Source organism: Argopecten irradians, chromosome 8, assembly GCF_041381155.1.
Source record: "Argopecten irradians isolate NY chromosome 8, Ai_NY, whole genome shotgun sequence".
NCBI classification, from domain to species: domain Eukaryota; kingdom Metazoa; phylum Mollusca; class Bivalvia; order Pectinida; family Pectinidae; genus Argopecten; species Argopecten irradians.
The window spans coordinates 27957256-27982578 of NC_091141.1; the positions used below are offsets into that span (position 1 = coordinate 27957256).

Below are 25323 nucleotides of genomic sequence, written 5' to 3' on the forward strand. Positions count from 1 at the left end.
ACGTCCATTAACAGTTTTATGATTCATTTTAGATTTCAACCTTATTTGCATGTTAAATGATAAATACAACCGGTGGTGTTTTAATTTCTTTGTGTTTTTTCATAATATTGCGAAACTGAAACAAAATAGACCCACCCTAATAGTATGTTATAATACTAATACTAATCATACATGTGCATATCCAGCAATACTGTGACAATAATGATCTGTGGTGATAAACTGAAATGTATTCTCACGCAAAACCAATAGTGGCCATTGATATTACAAAAAGTACAAACATTCAAACAGTTTCTTTTCTCTATCAAAAATACGAGCAAACGAATTGGTATTTTTCCTCAGTTACAAAAGTTACTTACTTTACACCATTACAACCACTGAAAAGTTTGAGCTTCCCATTTTACTTCAAAATAAAAAAAATATTGAAAAATAATTAATTGCATCCCGAAAAAAAATCCGTGCCACTGTTTCCTATATGGAATGAAGTACTGATTGTGTATGCACCAAACGTAAAATAAATGATTATTTTTTGTGTTGAATAGACGTATATATACACAATTAAATCCCTATTACTGTTCAAATGAAGAGTATCATTAATGGTCTGTCTGCGGTGGAGCATCTTTGACGAATCTTTTAATAAAAATATAATCATATATATTCATTTTATTTAAAATATCAAATTATTGTTTCGATATAATAGGTGTATTTATTAACAAGGGTTAATGAATGCATAATTTTGCTGCCAATATTATCATTTTGGCTGTTATTTTCTTCGAATAAGACGCAGATAATATGTTTGAAAAAAATAACAGCTGGTAATGCATGCGCCATCTCGTAGGATTATCTTTAGAACACATGTATTTATAGTTCCTGGTGTTACTCTGAGCGTTACATGCTTTTTAAATAAAAAGTGACTTTTGTGACACTTGTCCTTTACTACCCTTAAAGTCCAAGGTGAAAACTGTATGTAGAAAAATATGCTTACATGCAGTAAAAATATTTTCAAAAATATACCAAAAAGGCTTATCTCACTAAATGTACAAAGCTTTAAATTCGCGGCTAAATAGTTTACTGTTTCAAATACGGAGCATGGTCGCGGAGTTTGAATTTCTTGGTTCACTAGCTTCAAAAACACTTTGTCTAAAGTTCTTAGGTGTTGAATGTTTTGCTAGTGTTTTGAACTCATGGATTTCATTGAAAGCCGCAAAATTGATCTATTATGCAGTATTTAGCACATCAAAAGCACCCGGCGAGCAGGATGGTGTTCATAGTGTTTGTAACTATGGTGTTTTGGTGTACCAGACGCACCTGTTGAAAACGACTTGATGAATTTTTCGCGTAAGGAAGAAATTACCGAAGACATACATACATTAATTTGATGACGAAAATAATTTTATTTTGTCCTGTTAAAACAATGTATATGTTAATTTTGATCTTCTGCTGGCTGACCCAAAGGATTAATTAAGACGGCATCAATAATTAAATTATTTCTAATTTTATGTTCCCGTAGATAAGTCATTATTTTCTTCCTTTCCTTTGGTTTATTAAGCAGTTTATTTCACAAATCATAGGTAATTTAGTCTGCTAACGCACTTTGTTAGGCAGTTTCTTAAAGCATAAAAGCCCAATCCTTATCTACATAATAATGTACATAAACCCAATCCTTATCTATATGATAACGTACATAAGCCCAATCCTTATTTTCATAATAATGTACATAAACCTAATCCCTATCTACATAATAATGTACATAAGCCCAATCCCTATCTACATAATAATGAACATAAGCCCAATCCCTATCTACATAATAATGAACATAAGGCCAATGCATTTCTTCATAATAATGTACATAAGCCCAATCCCTATCTACATATTAATGAACATAAGCCCAATCCCTATCTACATAATAATGAACATAAGCCCAATCCCTATCTACATAATAATAAACATAAGGCCATTGCATTTCTACAAAATAATGTTCATAAGCAAGGTTTATATAAAAGGCTTGCATCATAAAAACCTTATTAAAGTCAAAATAATGTTTTTCTTCACAGGAAATAATTGTCTCTCTACTTCACTGTAAAGAACTTCATTATCGATTTCTCAATTTTGTCAGTTAAAGTCAGGATGTTTCCTCGGGGTAAGTAATAATTAATGAAAAGATGTCAGATGTCAGATGTAATATGTTGAAAATTTAAATGTCATGGTAAGTCAATATTGTGGGATTTACTTCAAATTGTACAAATAAAAACATGTTGATATACAAACATGAGAAAATCGGGTGTGTTTTTACACTTTAAATCTGATAAAGATTAAATGGGATTCAACATTAAACCACGAATGTGTTTTAACGAGACACTTTAAAATCATTATCACTTCTATAAGTCTAATTTACTTTATAGCTTGTAGGTAATAATTATTCTAAATCATTTTCGTCCATTTAATTTCAGCTGGAAAGCATAATTAAAATAAAACATTATTTTCTTCGAAAATAAATAAATACAATCGTTGCAGCTACTATGATAATGACACAATATCATATCCATAAACCTCGACAGAAACACCATGATGTAGCCACCATTAGTCGATACTTCATCCAACAAGGGATTAATTCTGTTGATGACATCTATCGTGTAGAATGTGCTGTGATTTGTGTCCGTCAACAAATAAATGTCACGTTTTACTCGTCCTGGAATCATTTGTCGGCCCTTGGGGAGAAGACACAATCACCGCCGATAACTCAGTCAATAACATCGTTAATTACATTGTAAACGATTTAAATCAGAGCAAACATTACGAATATGACGGAGAAGACCAGACGTCTCGGAAGATCAAGCTCAATCTGTTCTGTCGAATTCACAAGGTTGCAATAAAATATACCAGCAAAATGTCAAGAGCCAAAGCTTTTTACACCAATCGAAATGACTTTTAGTCATCAACAAAGCTTGTGTTGATGTTTTTGCAATGTAAATATTGTTTACCAACGCCTAAATATGATAACATCGCTGATCTAAAATAGTCCAATATCTTAAATAAACAAAAGACGTAGAAAATTTAATCGTAATGTTAGTTGAATATCTTCACAAAATGCATTACTAACCTGCTTATTCCAAACTCTATATGTTTGACCAATAAAACCTTGTTGTTTAAAACAACAACAAAAATTTGAAGCAAAACATCAATTTGGCGGAATGGAAAACTCTTAGATAAGAAATCAATGTTATTACACTACAAACACTGCCGTGTCAATACTATCGTCTTTTAAAATTATGGAACGATGAAAAGGCAACAGCTGAAACAGAGACCTGGGGGTAAAAACCCATCAAATGATTAATATTCTAGTAAACCAGAACATCGCTCTGTTCCTTGCCTTGAATGAGGCGGACTTTTATATGTTATCATAATCTGGAAAGGTAACTCACTAGCTAGAAAGAATGAGACCAACGATCAACAAAAACGCTTACAGCTGTTGGAGGATTGTAATGACAGAAACAGGAGCTTAGTCTGATTTATGTCATAGGTAATCTAATATTAACATCAGAACTCTTCTAGAAAGGTATGGTGTTGTCTCGGTCTTGTCATAAAGAACAGTTCTGAGTTGGCTAAGATGTTACAAGCTATTGAAGTATTAGGAAGACACCTAATGCTTATAGTTGAAAATGAATGAACAGAAAGGGATTACGACTCGGTCACCAGATATCTGCATGGTAAGCCACGAGTAGAAGAATGTGATGCAGTGACAGATGAGATGTTGAAGCAACTGACACAAAGACTTCATTAAAGGCCCGCTACCTTTCCGAAACAAAAAGATATAAGATTTTAAAAGCAATATTAGCATAAGCTGCATAAGCAAATTTATATCGAATGCCTAAGATAATGTTACAACACCAAACAAATGCCTGGCGTAATTTGTTAACAGTGAAGATTCATTTCGCTGTTTTGCCATTTGCTTGGTATTATAACTTCATGACATCGATATAAATATTCTTACGACGTTCTCATTGTTTTTAAGAAATGTCTTTAACAGCTAAAGTCCGTGTGGATGTTTGTTTTAGTACTTTTCTTTACTGTTAAAATTACGTAGTTTTATCAGTCTACAGATTTGGACATAACTTATGGTCCGGCCAACAGTCGTACAATTATGAAAACGCAACTTTTCATTACTCAGCTTGTAACATTTAATCTTATGATGAGGTGACAAAAACTTACACACTACATATTAGTTTTTACACTATTATATATACTAAACAGCATGGTTTTATTTTTTATCTGTTTTTATTTTGATATTCTTCGTGATGGTGTATTTCATTATTATTTGATGATAAGGCAACAACATTGTACATCTACGTAATGCAAATAAAAGATAAATAGCTATGACGGATAAAAAAATCGTTTATCTGCTCGCCAATTTATTAGATATTTTTTGCACTGCACAATTACACATTTTAGCTCAAAAGAATATTCAAATTAGATCATATATGATATTACATCAAATAGAGTATAAGAGATCATGCAGATGGTAAAAGGGAGCACTGTCTTCTTTATTTGTAAACTTTGTAAATCCGCTGATAATCCTAAGCCTTAATTTGTCTACTATATCATTTTAACAGCAGCAAACTTTAATAGGCAAATATTAAGGCAAAAAAATGTTAGGGGAATACCCCAGCTTCACTCTTTCATATGTGGATATGAAGGATAGGGATATTCTACCCGAGGGTCACAAAATTTTGTAAAACCCGAGGCTTGTGATCCCGAGGGAGAATTAATATCCCTATCCTTGATATCCACGTATGAAAGAATGTTTTTCTCTCATACTTCGACATTAATTGCCGTTTCACTACTACGAATTTCCGCCTTTTTGAAATGAATTCGAAAAAAATGTGAATGCAAATCATTTCTCCAAACATGATAATTGCGTAATACTTTCAACGCAAATTCTATTGATTGTATCTTTTAAAGTAAATACTGTATAGTTTCTAAAGAAAATGTTAAAATTGTACCGAGGAAGTAGAAATTGTGTTGATGCTGTAACGTCACGAGGCTTTATTGCATGGGCAACCGCTTCAGGCGGCATGAGTATATTTGTATATTGCCCTGGACTAGCCAGTATTACACGTATAGGTATGAGAGAAAAGTGTTTATGAAACTATCAAGAGGTGTTATTATAGTCATAATTGGAATACTTTCTTGCAAGCGTCAACAGAATTTGTTGGAGTAATATTTGAATGGCTAATAATCCATTTAATTTTTCTGCTAAGAAATAATTCTTAATCTTTTCAATAAATAATGCCCAAATGCCACCTAGAAGCATCTAGAATTTCCGTTTTCTGTAGGAAACCCCATAGACTGTCCGTACAAGAAGACGACTCCCCCTTTCTTTTAAATTGCGTATTTAAAAATATTTATAAATTTGAGGACATTGGTACTAATTTTTCTTACATAAATATGATGCGACATGTGTGGCGACTTTTTAAAAATTACATTTTGGGTATAGTCATGGGATGTTACGCAGGGCGTTTGTGGACTTTTGTATTATACTTGCTGATCTTAAAAATTAATCTGAAAGCAAGGAAAAAGAACACTGTGACTTGCAAAGAAAAAAAAACGAAAAAAAAAAACAACACTGTGACTTGCAGATATCCAAAATGTTTTCTTTACGGGTTTGTTTGTTTTGATCAACCTATTAAATCAGACGGTTTCCATTACTCTCTGAGTAAAGGCTGTAATGTCGGACCGCGGACGATAGGCGATATTTGGATATCCCACCATTCCATGATGCGCTAACTTACGAAACTGAGTTCAAGTTTCAACTAAAATGTACGACCTGCATTCAGATGATTAATGGGATTTGTCAACTCGACTAAGTTATAGTATCCAAGCCAAAGTGTTTGATCTGTTTACCTCCTACTTTAATTTAAGCGGCGATATCAAGTTCTAACACAAGTTTCTTCCTTTAGCGCTATCCCTCACTACCCAAGCTATTTTAGTTTTGTAACAGAATATTCAGTTTATTAACGATAATTAATTTCACTTGATGGCACAGCCATGGACCAGTGACCAGTTGACGACTTTATGTAACTTCGAAAACTTATATACTCAACTCCACCGTAGATATAAGATACAATACATGTGTGTGACAATTTATACATTTAATTCAAAACATTGAATGAAATTATATTGTTATATGTGCGAGTATTTTGTAAGAGTTGTCTCCCATTACTATTTAACAATCATTTACGCAAATAACTCTGTAAGATAAAACAAAGTTAGTTATGATTTATTTCTTGTACACAGTAACAGAAACATATATACATGTATATATGTTTCTGACGGTAACAAATGATTTCATTCAAATTCGCGCAATGCCTCATGTACTTGTTGAAAGCGGAAATTTAGTATCGTTCGGTTTACGGAAAACGTTTTAGACATACCGGAAACTGCACTTTGCGCATGATCAAAGGGACGTAGCAACGAAAGGAAAAATTTACCAACAACAGTAAAGCAGCACAACAAGGTTTTAGAAGGTATTGCACCATGGTAAGTCAATTCCAGAAGTGACTTTTGTCCACTCTGAATCTTCCCGTTAACTGTGATTTTTGAGCCTTCCTGTAAGAAAGTTTGAAATCCAAGTGATAAGTGACTTGAGAATTTATACGCGCCTAGTTTATTGAGGAGACGTGGTGAGGGACGTGTCGAAGGCCTTCTTGTAATCCATGTTATGCAATCAATAGCATGACCATTGCCAGTGCATGTGTCCTTTATCTAAACTTCAATTAGTTGTAGAGAAGTAGACCTTCGGATATGAAGCCATACTGTTTTGTAGAAAAATACTTGTTGGCCTCATGTGTTTCGTTGTGCCCTATATGTAAGTCATCGATTTAACTTTGGTATAGACATACAGTAACGCAACAAATTAGTTTTTCACTTGTATCATTAATGAGTTGATAAAAAAGATTGTTTCGTTCACGAGGAACGTGCACTTGTCTTCACTTGTTCCAAAATCCAAGATATTGTTTATTATCTGATATTCAGGTTTTAATCTTTAACTAATTTGAGTTCGTTGAATAAATCCTGTATGTGAACACCTCTAATCGATTGTAAAATTGATTTGAAAAACCGGTGATGCCCATACTTACTCTAATTTATGTTTTTAGAACCAATAGACTGTTAGAACTAGTACAGAAACCAAACTTGTCTTCATATCCGGCATTCATGGCATTTGTCTTTCAGTTTTATTCCACGAATCCGTCAATCAGAACCAGCATTCTTTAAAACATTTATTACTGTATTTTATTTTATTTTTATCTATTATTTATCTATTATTCTAAAATTTGATTTGGAAACAAAACAAAAAAATATGCATGCTTGTTTTCTATATAAATGTACAATGTTATGACGCATTTTTTGTGTTATTGGTTTTAGGCTGAAATTGAAGAAACCTTCAAGAGAATTTCTGCACACAAGGGTGTACAGGGAATTATCATTGTCAATCAGGAAGGTAATACATTTACTGCATTAGTGTCTTAGTTATACTTGAATAAGATATATTACAGTGAAATGCGTTCAAGCGCCTGTAATTGCGTTTCAGATCGTTCAAACCACAAATAACATGAATAGTTGCAACCAGTCGTTTGCACGTTTATCGGCTCTGGAATAGCGTCAGTCAAACTGTGGGCGGAGTTTAGTAACAGCGATAATCTAACTGAGGGCAGACTTTACCTGTTATAGCTGTTACATCAATTTATGATCATTAATACCGCAACAATTTGGCATGCAAAGTCATAAAATAAAAATAGCATTACATGCATATATATAGTGATGACCTACATGTTCATAGCCATAGTCACAGGTTAAAGTGAGTGGACATTTGGGATTTGGTATCTCAACTTTACAATACTATTTTATTTGAAATCACATGAGCTAGAAAGTCGTTACTTTATACATGTATATGTATATTCCAAGCATCAAATTATGATTTCTTGAACTACACTAGAGTGTTTTTAGCACAGTTTATCATAGGTTTTAATAGAAATCTACATATTTACAAGCATGTAACTTTTAAGCATTACTCTTACAATTCATACAACTAACAATAAGAGGTGGGATGTCTGCTTCCGGATAAAACATCTACATTGTACATTAGGCCAAAAAAATGTCTATTTAGGGTTAACTTACCCGACCGACCCTAATTTTTTAGACCCGACCCTATTTTTTTCTGTACCTAAAAGGATACTCCTATTAATAGTTTTACTCTAGGCCAATCTGAGCTGTTTATATAGATCTTCTCTCTTAGTCATATCTCTCAAATTATTCATTGCTAAATAAAGAGTCAAGAGTGAAAGACACTAATGTTTAATCATTTTATTGATAAATAGGAGCCATATATCTGTTAAGTAAACAGCTCGCTATTGCATCGTAACTCAATAAAAAATATATATATAAAAAAAAAGAAAAAAATACTACCTACCAACCCGATGTAACCATAAACATACATATTTTTTGGCCTTATATACACAGCTACAACAGTGTATGCTCCAGGGAATGTTTTACGAAGCTATCAAGATATATTGTTGTTGTCTTTTTATGGTTATATGGTACCATTGAATTAAAAAACATGTTTGAAACCTTTTTATCGTCAAGTGTATGCTAACAAATCTTTGGTACAAAGGTGTGACAAATTCAAATCAGTAGATCCATTTGAAGTCAACATTGTTTGCGCTACATCACATGGAGTCTAACCAATTGAGGTAACTTCCCAGAGTTTTCATTGGCTGTCTGTCGTAACAGAATGTTACAACATTTGAGGAAGGAGTCTAATCCAGACGCTTGAATGCAGTTCACTGTGACGAAGATAGACTATGCCTGATATCTTATGCTACTGACAGACATTTTAATATCTTTTGATAAATGGAATATTTAGAAATAAGAATTGAAATTGTCTTAGCAGTAACTTTGGTATTGGACTGGGTCAAGCCAATTATCAATGACCAGGAACAGCACAACCGATGGAACATCTGGCTAGTGTGTTAGAGGTTCTAGGGTTGAACCCCGGTCTGGTTGCTAGAGTTTTTTCCTTGATCTCCTGTTACAAAATTGAAGTATATATGGTTTTTTTTTTTTTATATATTTATACTATATATCATTGACAAAACGTCAAACTCCTGTGCTTAAACCAATTTTGTTACAGGAGATCAAGGAAAAAAACTCCAGCAACCAGACTGGGGTTCAAACCGGTGTTGTGTTTCTGGGGACAAAGCCTTGGAGATTTCAAGGAGGGATGAATGTATAGCAGAATAGGACTGGGTCCATTATCAATCATTGACAATAACTTGCTATAGTTAGCTCAACAATTTATTGGTAGCTTGATCAGTAGTGTTTTGAGGTCCCGGGTCCAAACCCTGTTCTGGCCACCACATTTTCTTCTTCCTGTTACATATACTATATCTATTTTTAATGCTGTTCATTTTTCTTTATTTTATAGCGGCCTCTGGCCAGAGTTTCTCCTTATTTGTTTTTATCAATTTATGCCGAAAGAAATGGTAAAATTTCCATTTGTATGCTTATAAGATATTTTATTAATGGGAATTTTACATTGAAGGTTGGATGTTTCATGGCAATAAATCTCTTTTGAATGTAATGTTTAATTTGTTTTGTAGGTATTCCCATCAGAACAACACTAGACAATACTGCTACAGTACAATATGCTGGTCTATTTCATCAGCTTACACAGAAGGCTCGTAGCACTGTCAGAGACATTGATCCACAGAATGACCTCACATTTCTCAGAATTCGATCAAAAAAGCATGAAATAATGGTGGCTCCAGGTAATCATTTTAGTAGTCTCCTTCTTGCCTTGTACATCACTTTTTCCTGATTTTAAGTTATGTTCATGTTTTATCAATGTTTGATTTTAAAGTCAGAAAAAAATGTGATATTTAGAATTAATGTTTTATTCTGTCTCCATTTACCTCACAGATCTTGAGTATGTACTGATTGTAATCCAGAATCCCAACGAAGCAACATAGGTCAGATTAACGTATGTCTATCTGCTAAAGTTGTGGCTGCTATGTGTTTTAGTGGAATTGCATTTTAAAAATCATAAACGTGTGGTTATATATAAATAACCTTCCTAGAAATCATTCATGTTCAATATCAACTGACGCATTGTATTTTGTCAAAGTTCAATTATATCCAACTCTTATATTTGAGAGATAGCAACTACTTGGTTAAATTAAAGGGATGCTTATGTGTTACATTTTCATCATAATAAAAAATTCCTCATACATGTTATAATCTCTTACCTCTAGCATACTTAATACCATATAATTTTCATCAGATGGAACTTTGTTTGTCTAGCGCTAGTAATTGTTGTTCTTAAGTTTTGCTACATAGCAAGGCGTAATGTTTATATTGATGAATTTAATACAGTATGCTATTAAATAATTAAGCTTTGATTGGCTAACCAAGTGCTGGAGTTTTTAATCATTGATTTGATTGGCCACTTATATCTATATAACATGAAGTGAAAGTTGTACTAATATTGCTTGGTATACTTGGTGTGTTGGGATGGCAGCATTGTACAAAATGTAGTTTGAATTGTAAATATGTAGTTTGAATTGTAAATATATCTGGTAAATGTTCATGATGGTTTTAAATGATGTTAATGATTTTATTTAATTACTGGAATTTTGATATAATGTAAACATTAGGTGACCTGATTTCACTACAATTTTAAAACTCTTCCATGTCTCAAGACAGTAGATTGTAATATTGCAGCATTTTAGTTTTACACTACATTGTGCTATGTAAGGGAGATAACTCTGTCATGTTTACTCTAATTTATGGTAATATGTACATGTGTGTGAAGTCATACCAAATTGTATTTGTTTTCTTTTCCAGATAAGGAATACATTCTGATTGTCATTCAGTCACCTAAAGTCTAACGATAGACCACAGACATCTTCATTCCTTGATCATCTTTAGCATCAACTGGTTCGACATTTGTGGAAGACTTGTAATATAATGCAATGTTATGACAAATTTTAAAGATACAAGTTTGACTTTACTTTGAAAACAAAAATGGAAAATTGACAACCATATAATTCAGTATATCGGTAGCTGTTTATACATATAAATTTGTTACTGTATGTGTATGACATGTACTTGAAGAATTTGGGGGGATTATTTATTCATATATGTACATATATAAAACAAAAATAATTAAAAAAGAAAACGACTAAAAATTTGCTCCTTGCTGTTGTGGTTCTTTAAAAACTTGCAGTCTTCCCAGTAGTATTTTAGTTAACCACCATTACTTGTTGGGGAATCCAAGTGATCTATCATGTGTGGTTCATCCTTAATTAGGACCTTGCATCAGTTTGTTTGTTTGTTTGATTATTTTTACATCATATTAACAGCCAGGGTCATGTAAGGACGACCTTCCATGTATGCAGTTGGCAGCTTGTGTGAAGTTCGAGGTGCGTGTTTTGGGAGACTGTGGTATGTTGGTGTTGTATCTTCTTGTATCAACAATGTGTGTTCCAGAGTTACACAGTTACATTTTTCTCCTTGCTTTCCTACCCATATACAAAGTCGGGGATCAATCTAGCTCTGGATTACTACCTTGGTTAGTTTGCCCTCAAGGAATAAGTTTCAAATTCTCTTCGGGAAAAAAACAACCTCTGTAGCAAATTTCCACTGTGACATATATTTTTCATCAAATTTTAAAACTTTTTTTTTTATTTAATTTCTATTATGTTTATCAAAAAACTACTGCAAATCTTATGATAAGCTAAAACTTGTAATTATTGAGCTTACTAAACTCTCTGTATAAATAAAATCTATCAATAAAATAGGTTATTTTGCAATACTTTTCTTCAAAATGATTACATTTTTGTACCAGCTGTTGTTTAAATCCCCCGAAATGTCACAAAGCTTTTCCCCTCTTTTGAAAAATGGTAGTTTCCCCAAAACGTAGATAAATCCCTGAATAGTATGATGCTGATTCTGAGCAAAACTTAAAGTCAAAGGTAAAATGCAGGTGACTGACCCAATCAAAAGGTCAAAAGGTTAAAATATAGGTCATAATTAAATGACCTGGTTTTGAAATGCGACGTACCATTTAATCTAGGTAGAACTGTATGAAATTCCATTACATTATATGGTAGAGTAAATGAACTTGGTCAAGATATTAATGTCAAATGGATTATATACCTGTATATGGTAGACAAATGAAAATGACGCAAAACTATGACCCCCCACGGTTCCTGCCTGGTGGGATGGTTTTAAAGACAACAAAATGAGAATGTAGCAATAAATTTAGACTTTTGAAGTTTATTCACATAAATCGAAAGCAATTGAACAATGCATTAAGACATTGCACGATTCACTTAATCAATGAAGCCATACAGAGATTGAAAGTGATCACAAAGTTGGCACACTACATTAATATAACATTGAGCATTATGTAGATTGCCCTGTAATATCCAGAACATATCTGACACACATACATGTACTACGTTCCTTTACATGTACAATACATACACTGTATACTACATGTCCTTTCTCCAATTGTTTAAGTTATGATATTACAAGTAAAATATTTGTGTCTATGTCAAAGCACCAACTTTCTATACAAAATGTAACTGAGAAAAATTCAACTAACAAAATAGGATCAATCTAGGTTAGATTGATGTAGACTTGAGATACGATAACTCAGCTTTATATATCAAATGTAGGTGTGATGAGGGTAATATATATGTTAAGGGTAAAAAGATGTAGAAATTCCCACACCATAAGATGAATACCACCTTGTCCAGCACCATATCACAATATAATACTGTAAAGTGTATAATCATTCCTATGATTTCCTTTTTAAGCAATTTATAATAAATTGGAAAAATATGTTGTAAAACAAAAACTGCTGACATCAAAGTCAACGTGTTTTCTAATATAAATATTTAAGATTATAATAAAAAGGGCATACAATATAGACCAACTAAAGATTTTATTAAGTTTGTAGTCAATGATAGATGACCAGATGTACAACTTTCTGTTTTTTGCTGTGATAAATTTTTCATGAGGCTGGGTCCCACATCTAAGTAAGGACATTCATGAAGGAGTCTTGAAAACCAAAAATATAACTTTCTGTCTGCCATTTCCATGTCTTCTGAAATTCTAGATCTGTCCTGAAATTAAATATTACACATTAAAGACTGAAGGGAACAAATTACATTAAAGGCAGATCAACACATTAGAATTCTGAGAAATGGCAGCAGCCAAAATTGCTGGTATAAGTAATACTAAATACAATGTATTTTAAAAGTCTGAGAATGCAATAATAACTAAGACATTTGTAATACTCCATGAATAAATGAAATTATTAAACAGATTGTATACATGTATCGATGGATTTGTCAAACTGTTGACTGGGCACATTTTCTACAATACTCGGTGATAAATATATTATACAGTGTACTTATTTTTTACCAGCAAAAGCAAGTGACACATTAGGTATCAAAAAGAGCATCATGCAGTGTTTGAATTTTATCAAGCTCCGATAGGGGATTTAAAGTGACTAATATCATGAGGTAAATCAACCCATAGAAGAGCAATTCTGGACCATGTTTAGAGTTTTATATATAAAGCAAGAGAAGATTAAGAGGAAAGAACAGTCAATACAACAAATTGTACAAAGAACACAACAACTAAGATATCTATCACAGAAGCTTCTAATTTACACCAACCTTCACAAATATATCACAGCTTTTACGATAAAACAAAGGCATATCAACTGAACTCACAAAAATAAGCTTTTTGGATGGAATGTTAAAAATGAGTTTATCTTCATCTACCTCATGGAACGACAACCATATATGGCTTACAATGAAAGTGGTGACTTAAAGAATAAAAAAAAACCTAACATAGTGACTTAATTCTGAGGTGCACTACTACCATATGTACATGTACAGATGTAGCTACCATACAAGATATACAGTTAGTACCTTCTATTTAGTACTAACTTGAACTTAAGGTATATATGTTTACCAATGAAGTTTAATTAGGCATTTCAGCAGTAATTAATAAACAATAAGCCTTTTAGAATTTGGAATGCAATAGGTTTTATATGATATGAACATGTACTAATCATTATAAAATATCAGATTGAATGGCACATTTTAAGGTACGTAAACATACATTTTGTCTTGCTTTTCCTGAAAAACATGACATTGGAGGAAAAATAATAGATTATGTTACTGTGCTAATACTGTATATCAATCATATCAGTTTTATTCAAACTTTGTTTTGATATGTATTGTATTATACAAGATTGGCTTTATAAACTATAATTTAGATACAGTGAAACCTGTATAAAATGACACCTGAATTTTCTGACAAACTGAATTCCTGTGAACAACAATAACTGCCTTCTCTGACATCCTGTCTAATCTGACCAAAAGAATCAATTGCTTTCCTTCGATATGGGATCAGACAGGTTCTACTGACAGTATCAGAAAGGGTTTTGTTAGCTTAAACGTCCTATTAATAGCCAGGGCCAGGTAATTATATATAAGGAAGTGCCAGGTTTGTTGGTGAAGGAAAGCTGGAGTACCCAAAGAAAAAACACTGACCAGCCTTCAGTGCCTGGCAACTGTCCAACATGGGATTCAAACATGCGACCCAGAGGTGGAGGGCTGTATCAGAAAAAAAAAAAAAAAAAAAAAAAAAATACAAGATAAGTATTACACTGTAATACTTAATGAACAGTTGATTTTAATAAGATTGATATGCAATACTGTAACATAAAAATGAAGAAAAAAAACCCCCAAAAAACAAGAGGCCCATGGGCGACCATACAGTTCAAATACAGAATGAAACAAAGACATATAAACACTATACATATTATATTAGCCCATCAGGCCATTGCAATCAGTCAGTGGTTTTATAAATTTGACATTTTAATCTATGAAGAGTTTTTGGTTTCATCAAATCTGTGAATTGTACAAAGAAATTTTTTTTAAATTCACAATTTTTGTAAAGGGCCTTAAGACCTTGAACCTATGAAGAGTATCTGGTTTCATCAAGTCTGTAAATTCAGAAAAAAGATTTTTAAAACTTGAGTCATTTTGACCCCTTTTAGCCCTGCCCCTAAGGCCGGCCAGGACCGATATGTATATGATGTTAAAATGTTATATCAGGCTAATAATTATAACCAAGTTTAACTCATTTCCTATGAAAATTGAGTAAATAATGCTAATAGTTAATAGTCATGGAAAATTTGTTAATAATTAAGACTCAATGGCCATTCATACTGATAATTCTGACAATATTTGACTTATTCCCTATTACAAATGACCAAATAATTCTCGAAAATGTGTTTTCCTACTATAAACTATAGAAAACTTGACCCTCTCTCCAGGGGGAAACGTGAGACCACAGGGTCATAGAATTCACAAGTTTCGTAAAGGACTTAAAACCTTTATATCTTTGAAGAGTATTTGATTCTACCACTACTGGAATTTCAGAAGAAGATTTTTGAAGTTCTAGCCTATTTGACACCTTTTGGCCCCATCTCTCGGCCTCTTGGGGCTGGGATCATAAAATTCACATTTTGGTTGACCTTTGGCCATGTAAGGTTTATGCAAAATTCCAACAAATTTGGTTAAGCAGTTTTGGAGATGTCAAAAATGTAAATTGTTCATCGCCATACAATGCATGACGAGGAAAAAAGGCAATTAGAATATAGGCCACTTGAGACTTCGTCTCAGGTGACCTAAAAAAACAACCATATTACACAATCAGGCAATATTTTTGAATTAATATATACAGGCCTACAGGTATATCAACAGCAGATAATTACCGCTGCAGTACTGCTTCCAATAATCAAGATAATTGAGATAACCCTGGTATATACTGACCATGTTGTTCTGGAACCTCGACACTGTGAAGCCAAGATTTTAATAATATATGTACAGCTTTATATGTATTGCATTTCGACGATTAACATCAACACATAATCACAAATAGAATGTGACAGCAAGAAAAAAACCATTTACATTACTTAAACAATCTTTAAAAGAATGATAACACCACATTTTCCAAAACAATACACAATGTATAGTTTTTAGATCGAAGTCAGTACAATTCAAACTGATATAACAATACATTTACACTGGTCTAGAATTCAATGCAGGATACAGAAGCTCACAATTACATATACATTGTATATTGTACATGACTGTATTTATGATATTTTCAAGACTGAATGTCTAGAACATATGAACAAAGTCAGACAAATAAAAAAAGTTTATAAAGAATGGATACAAACAAATAAAAAAGTTTATCAGAAATGGATATAAACAAATATAAATTATCAATTTTGTTGTAGGAATTATTTTAAAAGGAATCTTTTTTGGCAATAGGAATATTGACAACACATGGAAATCAATGATCGATGTTGACGGTATATGTTTATTAAAAACAGGTAAAACTAACAAAGAGTAGGAATAACTCTGAATTATCATATAATTAATGGCAATTGTTGATTGCAGTTCATAATGAAGATATCATGAAAATTGATATTTAACCTAGTGGAGTTTATCACATTTTTACTAGAAAGTGAGAATTCAATGTCTGTGTGAACTTACAGAAAACCTGATTAGGTAAACTTGTGTGACAATAAAACCTACATGCTGAATTTTTCAATACAAGAACAACCTACATTTATTATAAGTCTGGCATAACGATAGACATCAGCCTGTGATTCAACTATATTTACATTCACTAGCAACTTTTACTATATAAACTAACCAAGGCAAAGTGAAGTCTATGGTGGTATAACTGACACCCAAAACGTGACAACTATGATGTCATAAATGTTGACATGGTAACATTAACTGAACACCGTCAAAATGGCTGTTCCCTCTTGTGGATTAAATCATCGTGATAAATAGTTTTCTTGGTCAAACTTAAACAATGTTAATGCAGATCGAGACCCGAAAATGAGTCAATAGCGTAAATATAAGTATTAAACTATCTTCCTATGGCATCTATCAGGTCTATATAGATGCCAGAGATTTGCAGGCAATCTTTATAATGCGCCATCGCATATCATAGAGATTTTAATTACCTGCTAAGCTCTGGCATTTATAATATAGTCCAAAGATGCCATAGGAAGACAGTTTAATGCTTAAATAATAAAACAATTAAGCTAGAACTGTACCTGCTATACCTGTTAACCTATAATACTACCCTGCCCCCCTCCTTCAGTATACCTGTTACCATAAAAACCCTATTGCAGTTTTAATTCAGCTTAATCAGACAATATTGAAATTTTGACCAATCAAACTCAAAAATCTTCTTTTTGTTTCCATGGTAACTAATATTAAACCAAGAGTTATGTAAAATAATAAAAATCAAAATGTTACATCACTTGCCCAGGTTAATCAATCCTATTGGAACAATGATCAAATATAAGTTGATGACAATTTTACAAAGCCTGTGTTTTATCCGTTTAACATCCTATCAATAAAAACTGTGTAAAGTGACCTGGTTACCATAGCAATCAAACTTTTCCGACATTGTAAACCCTAAACTTTGTTGTGTGGGCAATAACAACATAAATGATATGAACACTTGACAGTATACATTATAACATTACAGTTTTATAGATCTATAGTTTTATAGATCTATAGTACATGTATATGAAGTTTATCAAATCTAACTAACAATGCTATGGCACCCACTCATGGGTAATATACATGTAACAATCATTCTCTTGTAACTCTACTATTCTCCATAGCACCATGGTCCAAGAGCACAAGCAGAAGTCTTGTATGTTTCTTTGGCACATTTAAAACAAGATACATTTTAATGATTCTATTTACATAATACATTTTGTTTAAATTGTCCAAAAAACAGGAAGAGCGGCGTAGAAATCTCTCTGAATATACTTTAAGTTCTTTAACAATAAAATATTGTTACCAGTTAAATTAAGAGATTTGGAGATGTAATGTGCATGTTGATATTTTTTCAGTATAACTACATGTACTTGAAAAACTAAGAGTGCATATATTCATTTTATCTCATGTGGCATGCAAACTTACATAGTATATGAAATTAAAACCTAAAATTAAAACAAATCAAAACAATAAATAAAAAAAAAAAAAAAAAAAAAACTTAGTACCTGGTACCATGCAATAATAAGTCTATATAAGCGTATTGTCACACATCCTGTAATACATGGTCAGTGAGGCCATTAGCCTCAGCAATCCGATCCAGATGTTTAATATAAGAGTTCCTGTTCTCCATGAATGTGGGTACACGGGTGCCCTCCAGGTCAGCATAGCCCTTCAGACGCTCCACATCCTGATAGGCTACTTTACCAAGCCTCATCATCATATGAAAGTCAATCTGTCGGCGGTGTTTCAATATCTGAAGTGCTCCAGAAAGGTAAACTTGGTCCTTTGAAAATGCACCTGTAAGAAAATTGAATGGAAACGTGATGGACCAAAAGATTCAAATCATAAAATTTTGGTGTTTCAAAAACTCATTAAACATTTTTATGTGCCTTAATGGTCATCTAATTATAATACAATAACACATATCACTGGGAACTCTAGATAAGAAAACACCTTAGCAAAAGTTGAAAGGTTTGAGCAGAACAACCCTAGTGCCCAACAAAGTCAATTTTTGTCCTTTAAAAATTACTAAAAATATAAGTGATATCTACAATATGGCATAGGGCAAAATTTGCAATGCTTTTAATTGCTGAAGGTAAACTAAGAAAATAACATACTCCTACACATATTCCTCCCTCTTTCTGAAGGCCAATATTTTTTCAGTGTAATAATTGGAATGATAATTGATAAATGTTTCTAAAGCACTTAAATTCCATCTTGAATCATATGAATATGATGGGTCAGGTATTTAGAATGAACTAAAAATGAAATTACAAATATATTTTCCTTCTTCAGTAAAAAAAAAAGGCTTAGCAAAAAATGCTAAAATGATCATTTTAGCAATTAATGTCTACCATTAGCAAAATGCCCAAAATGCTATCCATAGAGTGAGCACAGCATATAGTTGAACTCATGTACACAGTAAGTTGTTAAAAATTATATCCTAGCTATTTAACCAAAGTGACCTTGAATGAAGGTCAAGGTCATTCATTTCAACAAACACTAAACCTGCATCTCGGCAGGCTACAGGCCCAATATCAGGTTTCGTTAAAAATGTTCAGCTTTTTTGACCGCTGTGACATTGAATGGCGATCAACATCATTCATTTGAAAAACATAGGTAGACCTTTGTGCCAGCAAATGCTACAGGCTCAATTTGAGTACCCTTGGCCTTTCACTTATTGAGAAGAAGTAGTTTGAAAAAAAGTCAACAGACAGAACAAGCATGATGAATATTAGATCATACTGACCTTTTGGGTCAGATGACCTAAAAAGTCACTTCCTTAGATAAATTAGCCCTCAATAGACTTGATTGTGATCTTAGGGTAAAGTCCTTAGCAGAGCCTCGGGTTTAATCTATTTCTGTAGCACCTCAAATATCCTTACCCTGATCCTATATACCCTCACATAAAAGTGTATTTTTATATAATTGTGTATATCAAAGGTCAATGTGGGGTCACTGGCCTGTTTTGGTACCTTAATTACCTAATTAGTGGACCTAGTATATGTATGTCATAAGAGAAAGAGTCAGTGCAAGCATCTTCTTAATTAAATGGAGGTCAGAGATCAAAATTTAGGTCATCTTGACATAGTATATTAGCTTTGCTACACATTATTTCACCTAAAACCAAGTTATTCATCTGCATGTAGAAAAGGAAATAGAGTCTGAGCATGAAAATGCACGGTCAGGTGGATGATGGACAGATAAAAAAATACAATTACGCTGTAACCCCCTGTTTTGCTCCATGTGGATATTAAAATTACCTCTTTCAGACAAAATGTTTATTTTAACTTAACAAGAGTTAAAAATCATTTCCGAAGCAAGAATTATTGAAAATATACCATTTACTTAACCTACATATTATATATCAACTGTTTCATCTAGCACTGCACTTCAACTGAAGGCGGTGTAGGTTCATTACATTTTCTGCCAGGGTGGTTTGGAAATAAACACAACAATTATCAACCAATCATAAGTTGGCTGTAGACAACAGATTTTACTGTTGTGACACCTTACCTGGTGTTGAGGTGTCCACCTGGCCACGTTTTGCACGAATGCAGTAATCCCATCGTACATGTGGATCATTAACGAAGCGACCCAGATCTTTAAACAGATCCTTAAGGGACAGTTTGGAAGCCTTGTAAACCGTGTAGTACAGCAGTGCTGACCTCCATAGACAGGGGTTCTTACGGAACAACACACTGTGCAGAGAGGCCAGCCCCTCCTCGGTAGGGTTCAGAGGTAACATGTCCAGTTCCTTACGGACTTTCCAGTTGTACCATGGTTGGTTTTTATTGTTATAACTTCGGACATAATGAGTGCCTGTTAAACAAATACAGATAAACTTTTTTTAATAAAAAGGAATTAATATTTCAACATAAAAATTGCTTTTCCCATATCACAAATTAATTTATCTTATTAAAGTTTTTTCAATGGATATTGCTAAAATAAAAATTAATTTTCAGTTAAAATTTCAGACAGGGTAAGAATACTTGTTGTAAGAAATAAAAACATATTCAGAATATTACAAGAGGATGTAACTTGGCCCATCTTTTTTTAGATATTCGTCATGTGACTTCTACAACTGATGTTTTTGTCTGTTCAAGTATTATACATGTAGAAAGTAAATACATTATATCTGTATATTTTAAACTGTTATTCCCCAACAACACAAAATCTTATCAAATAAGGATAACTCCTATTACATGTATATGAAATTGAATACCAACCAAGTTCATGTCGAAGAAGTCCCTCTACCCAATATTCCCTCAGATTACTAACACGCACATTGAGCTGAGGTTTGCCTTTGTGTCTGGTCATGGATCCCCTAGACAGAAGTTCCTCCGTCAAATTCACCACAATTTCTTTTTCAATTTCCTCTTTCCTAAGGTAGCGCTGCACCAAATTGTTTATCTGCCCCCGCGATATTATCTGACCACCAGTCTCTGCCTCAAAGTTCTCATAGCTTCCGTATTGATCAATAGCTCGTTCCATTATCAAAATTGCCTTATGTAAAAAAAAAAAAAAAAATGAAATTGAAATTTTTAAACAAAATTTTCATTTACTTGTTTGATCCTTGTCATATCATTTACCGTTTTCGCTTCACAAACTTTTTGCTTGTTAGCAATACAGAGAGTAAAAACAATAAATTACTATTATATGTAGGTTATACAAGTATTTTCCTAGAACTGAAATTAATTAAAGCATAATGTCAGTTACTTATTCAAGCAGTTCATGAGGCAATAGTTTTGCCAGGCAATATATTTTGAATGATATTCTTAAGTGGCTGAATAAATTAGGTGAAAGAAATGCAAGATTTAAAATTTGTTGTGCAAGTTGAAGAAAATCCATTATTGAACCTAATTTGACATACCTGCGGTATTAGCTTGTCTGAAGCTACACTAACTTTCTCTAATACTTCAGCATCAGCTGGGAACTTATAAGTGAAGTATGGATTGTATTGACACTTCGCTCGCAGAAATCTTTCCTTCTCTGCCTTTTCATTTGCTGGTTTGATAGCAGCGAGAAGTGGAATTTTCTTTCTGCGTTCACTGGATGTTGGTTGGGATGACTCTGGTAGCTGTGCCGTTCTTTGTCTGCCCGGGGGTGTGGCTAATCGGTCTATAGAGGAAGACAGAGCTGTGCTACTCATAGACATGGGAGTATTTATAGAAGGTAGACGGAGACTTCCTGCCGTGCTGGGACGCTCACAGAGTCGGACTGATGATGCTGAATTCATGCCATAGTGAGGAGTATTACTGTTTTCAAACTTCGAGTCCAAAGCTGATGAAGATCTTACTTTCTGTCGACTGAGAGGTTTTATCACTTTGGGACATTTTTTGTTTTTTCTTTTCTTTTTCTTAAGAGCTTTAGCCGCAACATTACTAGGTTGTGCGAGGTTAAAACCTGATGGATTCATTGCTTGCTCCTTCATGTTTGTGGTATTACTAACTTCTGTAATGTTGTTCTTGTGCATAGCGACAGCCATGACTTAGAAAGTACAACCATTCATTAATCAAAGTCATTTTGTTAGGGATGACAAAGTGAAGATGGAATCTTGTACTTCTTTACCCTCTTCAATGCATTCCTGATGTTGAACATCCACATTCTGTTGAGTAACAGTAAGATCAACTCCTTATCAAAATGTTGGGACTTTTCGCTTAATCTTAATCTAAAATAAAAAAAAATGTAATAATCAACAGAAAAATATGATCATTGACTGAATATTGAACTTTCAACTACTGTAAATGTATGGGTTTTAATTCATGTGTCAAGTTGTGAATTTGATGATTATGATGATGATGATGGTGATGATATATACTTAACATGTACATGTAATGTCATATAGACCAACAAACATTGTTACATGGATAATGAAGTAACGAAGCTGCTGGTAATTAATTCTGTTGGTTGTTAGAGGTGGTGGTGATGATCAGTGTCAATGATGACACAACAGCTACATTAAATCACACTTTAAACATAATTAGAGTAGATAGTCAACGCAAACATTAATGAACACTAGCTGGCAGGTAAAGATTTTAATTTGTTATAAAAATTAGAAATATCTTACTGCAATAAGTGAAAATTTAGATTCTACAAATAGGACTAGCATCATATAATTTTGCTTAAACATTCAAATTTATGTACATACATATAAATAACAGCTGGCGATCAAGTACTGATTTTTTGTCGTTTGAAAATAACAGTATCAAATCCGATTGATCAGTATTCTAATACGATAAATGTAGATTAAACCTAAATGTGCTAATAACAACCTATCTAAATACACCCATGGTAACTAAAAATTGAAAACATACTTACGTGTCCGTTTGGATCGAGAGCCGATATCCAAAAGGTCTAAATTATGTTGATTCCCTATATATCAATGACCATGACCTGGTGAAAAGCGGTGAATGGCATTGGCTAAATTTGAGGAGATTCAAGTCAGAAGGTTGCGAAAGTAAGAAACTCTGGTGTTAATAAATGCAATAATATTATCATCCGAGCTTTTCTGTTGTTTTTCTACTGCATAACAACCTATACAGTCGTCAATAATTTTGTTAAAAGACAAAATATGGTTTTTGTTAACCTTAGCAACCTTTCAAACGCACCGACCCGGAAGTTGTGAAACGTATTGTAAAAATGGATTCGGACGTCGTCCGGATATATTTCCAAAAATAGTACACGTATTTTAGAAAAGTGTGCTAATATAAGCCGCCGATCAGTTCTTCTTTTTAATATTGAAATGCAGATATTTTATTATTACATATTTGCTTTACAACTAATAATAAAATAGAACATAGGCCTATAAATGTAGTTCTGTTATGATGTCTAAAACCTGACAAGCTTACCTCTGTGGGTATCCGTACACCGGATCTTGGTATCGACGAGGCGGTGGCCGGTCAGTTTTGCAATATTTTCACAGTTTTAATGTAATTAATGTATCTGTTAATGTATCTGTTGACTATCACTGCGCCAAACGTAAAACAGCGGAAGGAATACTCATTGTTAACATAGATTGTACAGAGAATCTTGCATTTGTTTGGTGTTGCAACTTGCAACCTCATTTTAGGCTATCAATATATATTTTCTTATACTACCATTATTTAAAAAAAACCTTTAATTTGTTTTGAAGGTAGTGGGCCTTTAACGACAATGATTTACGTTTATACAAAAAGAATTAATATAAAGCTTGATTGAAAATGGCAAATGGAACCTTCTGCTTGATTCTCTTCTGTCCATATTTAAATCATCCATTAATTTATTTTGCTCTTTACCTTCATTTTTTCTCTCCTTTCCATTTCTCTCTCTTTTCCCATTATTTTTCTGTTAGTCACATTTTTTTTTCTTCTTCAAATACTTTTGTGTGTGAGTGAGGCGAAACCATGCAGTCACATTTCGTGTCTGAAAACGTACTTCGGGTATGATTTGGTACACTTGATATACATATTGTAACAAATATTTGTCTTAACTTAAACAAAACTTTAAATGTGGAATTACTTTTCTTATAATTACTTTGTTAATTGTATTCATTGTTTTATCAATACGAGGTTCTTTATTGTACAGGTATTATACAACGGAGTGAGGCAGGCTTAGTTAATTCTCGTAATAGTAAGATAGAGATGAAATTCCTACTGAGATGTTTCCTTGTAATACACTGGATTTCTTTATGAAACGGTTCGTCATTTCCTAGGTGAATTTATGGAGACAATCTATGTTGCTCTTCTCCTAGCAGTGGATTTTCCTTGGTAGTGTTCCTACCTTCAAATGCTGGAATGTGAATCTTGATATCATAATATCTAAATCAATGTCGGGACTCCACATATAGAAGGGATCAACGTTTTATGAAGCCTTTGTGTAGCATTTTCAATCCAAACGTTGTATAATTGTATGGGATTTATTGGATTGTAACAGACAACAAAGTGGCCGACAGGCAGCCATCTTTGATTCTGATAGATGAAGTTTGTTACCGCTGTTTCTCCGCAGGTACCTGATAGGCTCTGTCTCAAATTTCATGTGTAGACTTTCCATGAACCCAAGTTGTGCATGTTAAATTTTGGAATCTATTGAACAATACGATGACTGATAGGCACTTTTTGATAGACAACCATCGAAGATTTTGACAATTACAGTTTGTTATCACTGTTTCTCAGAAAGTACTTGAAAGGCTCTGTCTCAAATTTCATATGTAGACTTTCCATAATAAACCCTAGTTGTGCATATTAAATTTTGGAATCTCCATAATAAACCCTAGTTGTGCATATTAAATTTTGGAATCTATTGAACAACACAAGGACTGATAGACACTTTTGATAGACAGCATCGAAGATTTTGACAATTACCGTTTGTTACCACTGTTTCTCAGACAGTACACGGGGATATTTCTCCAATTTCACACGTCGTTTTCAGTTTACCCATTTTTATGACAGGCAGCCATCTGGGAATTCGATAGTTGAAAATTGTTACCAATATTTTTCATACAGTACCTAAGCATATGGCTTAGGTTTATATGTAGACTCCATTTGGGCTCTTCTTATGCACATTACATTTTGAGTCACCTTTGGTTTAGACAACTTAAAGATGCTCCATAGCCGACAGACTATAAATGATACTCATCATTGAACAATCATTGTTGTTAAATCGTGTA

The 25323-nt window shown here is 33.1% G+C and overlaps 2 protein-coding genes across 3 annotated transcripts; one reads left to right on the top strand and one right to left on the bottom strand.

Annotated features, from left to right (window-relative positions):
* The first annotated feature begins 6391 nt into the window (after nucleotides 1–6391).
* Nucleotides 6392–11243, top strand: LOC138330040 (dynein light chain roadblock-type 2-like). Of its 2 annotated transcripts, none has more exons than XM_069277407.1 (5): nucleotides 6392–6534; nucleotides 7420–7495; nucleotides 9654–9821; nucleotides 9973–10033; nucleotides 10897–11243. In XM_069277407.1, exons 1-4 carry the CDS (start codon nucleotides 6532–6534, stop codon nucleotides 10020–10022), a joined length of 297 nt encoding a protein of 98 aa, XP_069133508.1. In that variant the 5' UTR covers nucleotides 6392–6531; the 3' UTR covers nucleotides 10023–10033; nucleotides 10897–11243. The 2 variants fall into 2 exon arrangements, with proteins under 2 accessions (XP_069133508.1, XP_069133509.1); XM_069277408.1 differs by having other exon boundaries at nucleotides 9973–10022.
* Nucleotides 11244–12310: 1067 nt separating this feature from the next.
* LOC138330039 (putative tyrosine carboxypeptidase MATCAP2) lies at nucleotides 12311–23281 on the bottom strand. Its single transcript, XM_069277406.1, has 5 exons — nucleotides 22998–23281; nucleotides 21550–22347; nucleotides 20906–21182; nucleotides 20193–20498; nucleotides 12311–18473 (listed from the first exon to the last, which is right to left on the bottom strand). Exons 2-5 carry the CDS (start codon nucleotides 22162–22164, stop codon nucleotides 18220–18222), a joined length of 1452 nt encoding a protein of 483 aa, XP_069133507.1. The 5' UTR covers nucleotides 22165–22347; nucleotides 22998–23281; the 3' UTR covers nucleotides 12311–18219.
* Between the last annotated feature and the right edge of the window lie 2042 nt (nucleotides 23282–25323).

Coding starts and splice junctions, on each gene's coding strand:
- LOC138330040 (XM_069277407.1), top strand. Junction 7,496..9,653: donor TATCATTGTCAATCAGGAAG/GTAATACATTTA, acceptor TTTGTTTTGTAG/GTATTCCCATCAGAACAACA. Junction 9,822..9,972: donor TGAAATAATGGTGGCTCCAG/GTAATCATTTTA, acceptor TTTACCTCACAG/ATCTTGAGTATGTACTGATT.
- LOC138330039 (XM_069277406.1), bottom strand. CDS start 22,164: ATGGCTGTCGCTATGCACAAGAACAACATTACAGAAGTTAGTAATACC. Junction 21,183..21,549: donor CAGACAAGCTAATACCGCAG/GTATGTCAAATT, acceptor TTTTTACATAAG/GCAATTTTGATAATGGAACG. Junction 18,474..20,192: donor GGTGGACACCTCAACACCAG/GTAAGGTGTCAC, acceptor ATTTTCTTACAG/GTGCATTTTCAAAGGACCAA.